Consider the following 8,740-nt stretch of genomic DNA (forward strand, 5'->3'; position numbering starts at 1 on the left):
CAGGGAAAGAGACTGAGGGAACTTGAGTTGGAGGCTCATTTCTTGGGGAAAAGAAAGACTAGATCACAATTTTAGGGAGCAGAAGGAGCTCACTAGAAGGATGACCATGCTTGTAGGAAGCTGAGAAAGACCATATCAAACTCTATATATTCTGAGAAATACCAGTGGATGAGACCTATGAGACTTCTGAAATCTGATGTTTCCTGTGACAAAAATGTACCCTGTTTGCCTCTGGCTATTGCAGCACAATTCTTCAGAGACTCTCAAAAAAGTGACATGCTTGCTTCAGAAGTAGGGGGCAGGGGCAGAGTCTGGACTACTTTCACATTCCACACGGGAAGAGACGCATGGAGGACGGAGGCTGAAAAGGCCCCCATAGGGGTCAGGCCCTGGGAACTCAGAAGAGGAAGCAGGGGAGAAGGCCTGGGATGGAGACAGGTGCACTATGCTAGGGCCGCAGTGGCAGGGAGTCCTGGGCCCTGACAGGTATGGGATGAGGGTCACTCACTCGAGGAAGCCGGCCTTGTGCTTCTGCTCATTGTGGGGCCCGAACTGGATCTGGCATTGGAAGCCAGCGAACTCACAGGCCTTGTCGAAGGAGACAGGGTGGGAGCCGTTCAGGATGTCATCTCGTGCCTGGGCAGCACAGAGAAAGGAAGCAAATGCTGTGTGGGGAGCAGGGGCACCCCACCACGCTCCTGCTTCTCTCCCTGCCGCCCACCACCAGGCCCATCCTATCCCTACCTGCACGTAGAGAAGGTTCAGCTGGACGGGGTCCCGGGAGTCCACGTTCTGGTCTGAGTAGAAGAACTTCCTCCGGAGCAGGAGCGTTTCGTGCTCCTCCACTCCCTGCTCCCTCAGGGTGCGGCCATGGTCCAGCCAGTTCACTGGGACACAGAGGGCCCCCTCAGTGCCAAGTCCCTGCAGCCCTTATACCGTCAGTCTTTGATTTTTTGTCTCTTCAAGTCCCACCCTCTCTCACTAATACATTCCAGTCCATGAGTGTAGGACTTTGTTTCACCTTAGATGCAGCCCGTGTTTAAACAGTGCCTTGCAAAAGAAAACTCAGAAAATAACGCAGAAATGGCGGTCCCGACACCCCAGTTGTTTCAAATGCCCTCCAGCCCCCTTCCGCTTACATTCGTCATCTGTGTGCAACTTCTGCTTCAGTTTCTCCATCTTCTTTTCGTCTCGCAGCAGTGTCTTGTCCTTTCGTAAGGTCCCTGTCACCTCCTCTTTCTTCTCTTCCATAATCTCTCGAACCAGCGAATATTCATCATGGTTGGTGATGCCTGGGGGAGGGGGTGGGTTGGTAGCATCCCCAGCAGAGTTTTTAGGCCTCCCTCTGAGCCCCCAGCCCCACAGGCCCCTTACCAATGCGGGCACAGATGGTCATGAGCATGTCGGTGACAGTCTTTGAGTCGTCCACCATAACAGTTTTCACGGTGCCATCCAGCATGCGGATCTTCAAGGGCCTCTGTTTCTTCCTATACTCCATGGTGTCCTATTGGGTCAGGAATAGGAGGGGCCCACTTTAAGCTAAAGATATTACTTTCTTTTTAGGCAGCCAGAGAGAGAAGGAAAGTCGATTACTAAAAGGAAGACTGTGGTGGCTTGCTTGGAAACGGTATTATGACTGCCTATATTAGAAAGCATGGGAGAGCTCAAAGACAACAGAGATGGGTGCTGAATAGGAGGCAGAAGGAGGGAAGTGATGGCAGAGGATATTGGTGGTCCTTGTGAAGTGATACTCACCCCATTTCGGAGCATGTAGTAATCCAAAGCTTTCCCAGCCTCCAGCCATATACCCTTTTTGGGGTCATCATCTGACAGAAACAGCCCAAAGTCGCTGGCTAAAAGAGAAGATGAGTCAGCTCAGGCTTATAAAAACCCCAATGTAGTTGAATGGCTACACCACTACTCCTTATTATTTTCCCAGTGATCCTGGGCCTAAAGAGGAGGGTGGGGGCCAAGGAACACACGCCTGAGAGATGAGAAGACTTGGGGGACAACAGAGTCATCTCCCAAGGCCTAGAGCCTGGGAACGAGAAGGGACCAAGGGCTCCCGCCCCAGCCACCTGGGCAGTCAGACTCACGAGGGCCAGATAGGGCCTCTGGGATCCGCTCACGGATGATCCGACAGGCGTCATACACCATGGTAGACGGCTCAAATTGCATTGTCTTCACCACATTCCCAATGCTGATCTTCAGCGAAAGTGCAACCATGGTGGCGGCTTCTTCTCTCCAGCCTGGCTATACCTGGCCCATGGCATCAGGGCATTAGAATACACCCTCATTGGAGGAGAGGAGGCCCCCCACATGGAGACCCAGGAAAGGGCGTCACCAAAGCAGAAAACAGTGAGCTTGTTTTATTTAATGATATTAAAGAGTAAAAGATGAGCTGTATCAAAAGGACTAGTCTTAGGTGTGAGACCTCTGAAGGAGAGGTTGGTCTGCAAGGCACAAAGGCAGGTCTGAAACAGTGTTGCCTGAGGACGCCACCCCACCCCGAGCACTGGAATCTGGGCCTCCATTCTTTCTTCCAAGAGTTTCTCTCTTACCCTTGTCCCTGCTCACCTCCTTTCCCAGTCCTGTCTCTGCCCTATTTTCACCTTCCTGGTTCAGTCTTTTTCTCTTTGTCTCTGACTATGTCCTTCTCGCTTCTCCCTGTCTGGGATTTCCAAAGTGCTGCCCTGACTCATCACGTGATCTTTCCTCGCACAGCTTTAGTCTCCTCTGCAGAATGAAGACGTTATATTAGATAATCCCCAAGGGCTCTTGAGCCCTGCAAACACTGACTTGAGCTAGTCTGGCAGAGAGGCCCAGCACTGCTGTTCAAGCCATCCAGGCTTACGTGTCTCAGCTCTCCAGTAACTTGACATGCTGGGGGCCTCTGGGAGCAGTGCAGTCCATATTTGGCTCCCCCAGCAGTCAAGCCAGAATCATGATTTTTCTAATCCAAAGGGATCTCAAAAGTGATCTAGTCAACTCTTTAATTTTGCAGAAGGGGAATCAGACCGGGTATGTGTGTGTTTCAAGGCAGCTCAGAGAGAGAGCCCAGTCCCTCTTAACTGCTCAGGCCTTGCTCCTTCTAAGATAGCAGGTTAATACCCAGTTCTCAGTAACTCCTCCTACGCTCTGTCCTCTTCACTAAGTCCTTTTCAAACACTGCCCTCCAGTTCAGCTGCCTCTCCTGACAGTGTCTTCCTTACAGCCCGCTGGGGACACTAGTTCCACCCAGCCTTACCCCCCGCTCCAGGCTCCACCCTCCGTGGAGGTGGCAGGTGGCACACAGTGCACCAGACAACAAGTCTGCCTGACAGCTGATGATGTGACCAGCTCCGTCCAGGGATTGGTGCCTCTTACCTAAGAGAGGTGAGCAGATCCAGGTAGCCCATTCCCCTCTCTGCAAACTGCTAGCCCCAAGGGGGAGAAAGCACAGCTAGAGAGAAGCTTGGAAGCGGAGGCTGGGGTCTTAAAAGCAGAAGGTAGGAAACAGAAGGCAGCAGCTGAGAACCAGGGAAGCTGGGAAGGGGTATGTTTTTGGAGGGTGAAGAGATGAGGAGAGATTGAAAATCTAGGTGGAAATAGGAGACAGGAGGCAGATGTGCAAAGGTCTGGATCAGGAGTCTGACAGACAATTTCTGACCTTATAAATAACCTTGGAGTCTCCAAAAAGAATAAACCACAGCTCGCCCTCAATCTTTACTCCCAACAAGAGGGGACCCTCCCACTCTCCCCAGTTCTAGGTCTCTGCCCCCCTCCCCTTCCCCGGCACACCTCTCCCGATAGCTGGACAGACCTGGCTGTAGGGTCGCTGGAAGGCTGGAAGGTCTGTCAAGCCGAGGACACACTGAAAAGACCATCCACCCTCAGCTGAAATTGCACATCTCCCCCCATTTCCTCCGGACATATGGACACCCCCCTTCCTCCTTAAGCACGGAAACCTCTGGTGAGACCCCGATAAGGGAGTTGACTCATGGCTACCCTCACTTTCAGGCTGGTCCTGAGTGGACACCCACACAGCTCTAAGTGGCTGCAGGAGCAAAAGGAATCGACTGAGTTGGGGACAAGAAGAGCACAGAGGCGGGCCCCCGGGGGTAAGGGGAGAAGCTGTCCAATTCCTGTTCGGCTGCAGAACTTTGCTCCCCTTTCTGCTTTCCGCCATGTTTTACAGAACAGCAACAATCCCCCCCACCCCACCCCCCGCCATGTCCCCCTCCCAGAGAGCTCCTCCTCCCTCAAGACATTCCTGAGATGCATTCCAGAGGAGTTGGGCAATTGGGGGGGTGGGGGGAGGATAGAGAACAGAGGTCAAATCCCAGCAAGGAATGGAATGTAAGTGTACTGGGGGTAAGGAATTTGGGGGACATAGAGAATACAGTCAGAGCAGATACCCACAAAGGGCGCTGCAGAGAGACAGGGAGTTACAGAGAGGGACAGAGAAAGCTGAAGACAGACTCAGAATGTAAGAGGGTTGGGGGGAGTAACACTCAAGTCTGTTACCAAATTTGGCCTCTGAATCTGTAACCGCGGGGAGGGGGGGAGGGCTGTGGGTGAGACTGACATATCCGGCCTCAGGCTGCGGCGGGCTCATTTAGGGACTGGGCAACTGAAGGGCTGGACCTGACCTCCCCCAGCACAACCCTTCCCTACCTCCATCCTGATCCATGCATATTCATTCTCCCTAAATGTACCCCAGCCTACGCACAGAGCTTTCCCACAAAGTTACTTATAGTCTCTACATACATACACATTATCTCAAGCACACAGCCCCTACACAGCTCCATCACAACAGCGTTATCTTCCCATAAAAACTCTACCTCTGTCATCAAGCACACAACACTCAGCCCCAACATCTCTCTTGTGGGCATTCTCCTTCCAGTCTTCCAGTGAGCAGTTCTGAGGGCTTGTTGTGGGGAAGGCCCTCGTTCTCAGTGGCTGGGAACCAAGAAGGGTAAGCACTCGTGTTTGCCCTCAGCAGAGTGGATAGCTACATACAGAGTTATAATAGAAGACAGGATGAGGTAAGAACCAAGCAGTACGTGCTTATGGGAGAGATCCCTTTCAGGTCAGGGAAAGGGGACTAAAATGTCTCCATGAAAAGTGTCATTTGAAGTCAAGATTTAAACAAATAAAGATAATAAGAAAAAACAATGATCTATCTTTTATTGACGATATGTCAATTGCTTTGCATACACAATTTCATTTAATCCTTACAACAACCCTGCAAGGTAGGTGTCGTTATTTCCATTTTTACAGATAAGGAAACTCAGGCTCAAAGAAGTTAAACACTTGCTCAAGGTGCTTGTCCAAAGTCACACAGCTAATAAGTTGTGAAGCCAGGATCCAAACCCAGGTCTTTCCAAAGCCCAAGCTCTCTCTACTATTCCAGCCAGCCGGAGATGAGTCAGGGGTGGCATTCCAGGCAGAGAGAATAGCATAAGCAAAGGTGGAGAAGCAGGAAATCACGGAGAAGCATTCAGGGAAGTGAGGAGCAGGCTGATTGAAGCACAGGGTACCTGCAAGTGAGCAGTGATGGGGAAGTCAAAGTTAGGATGGAAAGGCAGGGGTGGACTCAGGAGGAGGATGCGGGATTTCATCTACTAGAGAGCAACAGGAGGCCAAGGGAGGCTGTGATCAGAGACGGGGCACAACCAGAACTAGACTTCAGGAAACTCACTCTGGCAGCTGCCTGGGAGGTTAGTTATAAAGACCCTGCACTGGCACAAGTCGGAGGTAATGAAGCCAGAAATAGAATGGTGGAGAGGAGGATGTCACTCATCAGAAATTTGAAGAGGTAGAACCAACAGGATCTGATGACAGGCTTAACTCAGGAACCAGGACCCAAAGTGAGGCTGGAGGCCCACAGCTTCCAGTCATCAGCAGGTATTCAAGAGTGCCTGAATTTAGGTAAAGTACTGGGGAGAGGGGAAAGAAAGGACAGGAGGTGAGAATACAAACATGAGGCTGTGTTAGGGGATGCAGTTAGCAGTCAGGTAGGGGCAGAAAGGATGGGCTTAGTGGCTATTATCAGGCTGGAAATGGGGGAAGAGAAAAATGCAAGGACAGGCTAGGGAAGATAACAGTAGGAAAAATATGGATATAATTAGTTACTGAATCAGCCTGGGGGAAGAGGAAGAATAATTATGTGGATGGAGGCTAAGACAGGGAATGAGGTCAGAGGCCAGGTCAGGCAGTAGGAGGTTGAGAAGAGATGTGTGGTCAGTGGCTAAATCAGGTTAAATGAGTGCAACAGGGGGACAGGGACGAGACGCTGGCAGTGTCTAAGTAAAAATGGAGTTGAGGGGGATGGGCTGACGCCAGTGGCTGGGTCAGGCTGGGTAGGGGACAGTGTTGTGGTCAGTGGCAGGGTCAGGCTGGGAGTGAAAGGGGGTGTGGTCAGTGGCCTGGTTGGGCGTGGGATCAGCAAGACCCAGTTTCCTCTTTGGGTCTCATTTCCTCTTTTCTGTTGGGGGAGTGGGGGAAGGGGATCTATAACTGGGCCAAGAAATTAGGAGGCTTAGAATCAGAGAATGGCATATAGCAGGAACTGAGGGCGTGGCAGTAGTGTTGGGCTGGTGGTGGGGTATTTAGCAGATAACCAGGAGGTACGCAGGTGAATGAGCCGCTGAATATGGTGGGAGAATGCTTTAAAATGATGGGAAAGCTCAGATGTGGATGAGCATAAATGAAGGTGGGATGTGTGGATTATGAGGTGGGAAGGGAGGCAGAACTGAGGCTGCGAAGGTAACATGAACAGCATGAGAGAGCTAAAGGCAAGGGAAGTATTCTGTCAGTGGGTATGCCTGACGGGGTGAAATGCAGAGCCAGGGAGGAGAGTTGGAGAGGAAGGCTTAATTTCGAGGGACTGAGGGAAAATGGAGGCAGAAGGGCTGAACTTTCAGAGAATTAAGCCATCCTCTTCTTGCATGGGAACAGTTTCCTTGGTCTGCTTCCCCCTTAATCACCAGTCCCTTCTCCCCTAGGCTGTCCGCCACTATCACTAAGCCCTGTACATGTCCCGGGTCCCTAACTCTTTTCTAACTCCTACCTTGTAAACAACAGGATCCGAGAACTCCTCCCCCTCAACTGTGGTGGTCACTGCAAGAGCCTGAGGCTTAGAGAATAGAATTAAGCTGGAATCCCTGAGGCCAGCAATTCCAGCTAGCCCAGAACCCTAGCCTGAAATTAGTTTGTCATTTCCCTGGGCCAAAGAAGCCTTCCCCACAAAACAAGGGCATCTACCTACTTCCAGTCTCTTAAATTTCACCTGCCTGAGGTCAACTACCCTGACCTCAACTACAACACGGAAAACTGCCTGAAATTTCTAACATTAACGCTGACCGTAATTGTCTCCTGATTCCCAGTACTGGATTTGACAGGCATCCCTGTCCTACCACATACCTGAATTCAATCCCTGAGCCCTAATTTTGATCTAATTTTTACCTGTAGCACCAACTCCCGGCCGTTAACCCTAAATCTTGATCCCTAAACCTAAAGTTCATTTGTCACTTGATTCCTGATTCACCCCTTTCCTGTATAGCCCTTAAGCACTGACTATGCTGCTGCTGCTGGTAAGTCGCTTCAGTCGTGTCCGACTCTGCGCGACCCCACAGACGGCAGCCCACCAGGCTCCCCCGTCCCTGGGATTCTCCAGGCAAGAACACTGGAGTGGGTTGCCATTAACCTTCTCTAATCCCTAAAACTGAATTTCTAACCTAGTTCCTGTTGTTGACCCTTAACCTGAACTCTGACATACGTTAACCTGAACCTGAACTTAACTTACGTTGGTCGTTATAGAAAACAAAATAATGTCATCGGAACTTCACCTACACAAAACGCACCTCATACTAATAAGTCTAAATTTTAACCCCAGCTTTACACTCCTAAAGCTAACCTTAACTCCTAAAACCCAACTCCACTTAATCCCCGACTCACCCGTTCCTACTCACGTACCCGCTATCAGCTAACCTCAAAGCCGATCCCCGCCCTGCGCCACACTGCCACCCACTCCTCACCCTCCCCCAAACTTATCCCAGGCCGAGGACTGCTCCAGGAAGGGCCTGGCTGCCGAAAAACGGCCTATTTAACTCAGAGCACAAGCCGAGATACACCGGACGCGAACCTCTCCAAAACAGGACCCGAAACAGACGCAGAAGTCAGGGGCCCTGCCCGCCCGCCTCCCTGGCCCGGCGTCGCGGCCCCACCCTGAGGCCCCAGTTCTCCCGGTCCGGCCTACCTGCGCTGCCCGGCTCTGTGCCCCGCCCGCCGGCCCGCTAACCCGCTCGTTCTCCCGGTGGCTCTCGGGCTGCGGCCTCGCCCTCTCTTCGACACTCTCGGCCACTTCCGTCCCGGGAACGTCCCCCACCCGCGGGCGGCGCCCTGGGCCCGCGCTCTATGGTCGCGGGCACTGCAGGAAGCTGCTCTGGCCCCAGCTCTCGATGCTCGGGAGCCCGCCGACGACCGGCAGCCCCTCCCCAGCAGGAAGCGAGGGTGCGGCGCAGTCCCGAGGAAGCGCCCGCAGTGCGCCCTAGTTCCCTTTTAGGCTCTAATCCTTTTTTCTAGCCCGGGGCGGAGCCGCTTCCTCAGAAGGCCCGCCCTCGGGGACTGCGGGGGCGGAAGGCACGTCCCCTCTATTTGCATCGCGCTCTGGACGTGGCGCGTACCGCGGCCGCCTCCGCGCCGGGGTGGGGTGGCGGGGACTCCAACTCCCGGCATGCCTCGCGGGCAGGTGCGT

The 8,740-nt window shown here is 52.6% G+C and overlaps 1 protein-coding gene across 2 annotated transcripts in view; it reads right to left on the reverse strand.

The window, feature by feature from the left end:
* The window catches only part of TLN1 (talin 1), a 31,443-nt gene extending 22,924 nt beyond the window's left edge, over positions 1-8,519 (reverse strand). The window contains exons 1-7 of one of the 2 annotated variants that reach the window (XM_055426993.2): positions 8,243-8,519; positions 2,097-2,259; positions 1,756-1,853; positions 1,375-1,504; positions 1,140-1,292; positions 745-887; positions 509-636 (exon numbers count right to left, since the gene is read on the reverse strand). In XM_055426993.2, the coding sequence (XP_055282968.1) occupies positions 509-636; positions 745-887; positions 1,140-1,292; positions 1,375-1,504; positions 1,756-1,853; positions 2,097-2,226 (782 nt within the window). In that variant the 5' untranslated portion in view covers positions 2,227-2,259; positions 8,243-8,519. Of the gene's footprint in view, positions 1-508; positions 637-744; positions 888-1,139; positions 1,293-1,374; positions 1,505-1,755; positions 1,854-2,096; positions 2,260-3,802; positions 3,908-8,242 lie in introns of those variants that run through there. The other variant, XM_088837956.1, reaches the window with a different exon arrangement.
* Between the last annotated feature and the right edge of the window lie 221 nt (positions 8,520-8,740).

The sequence above is a fragment of the Moschus berezovskii genome, chromosome 7 (assembly GCF_049115385.1).
Source record: "Moschus berezovskii isolate FMDL1 chromosome 7, NW_MosBer_1.0, whole genome shotgun sequence".
NCBI classification, from domain to species: domain Eukaryota; kingdom Metazoa; phylum Chordata; class Mammalia; order Artiodactyla; family Moschidae; genus Moschus; species Moschus berezovskii.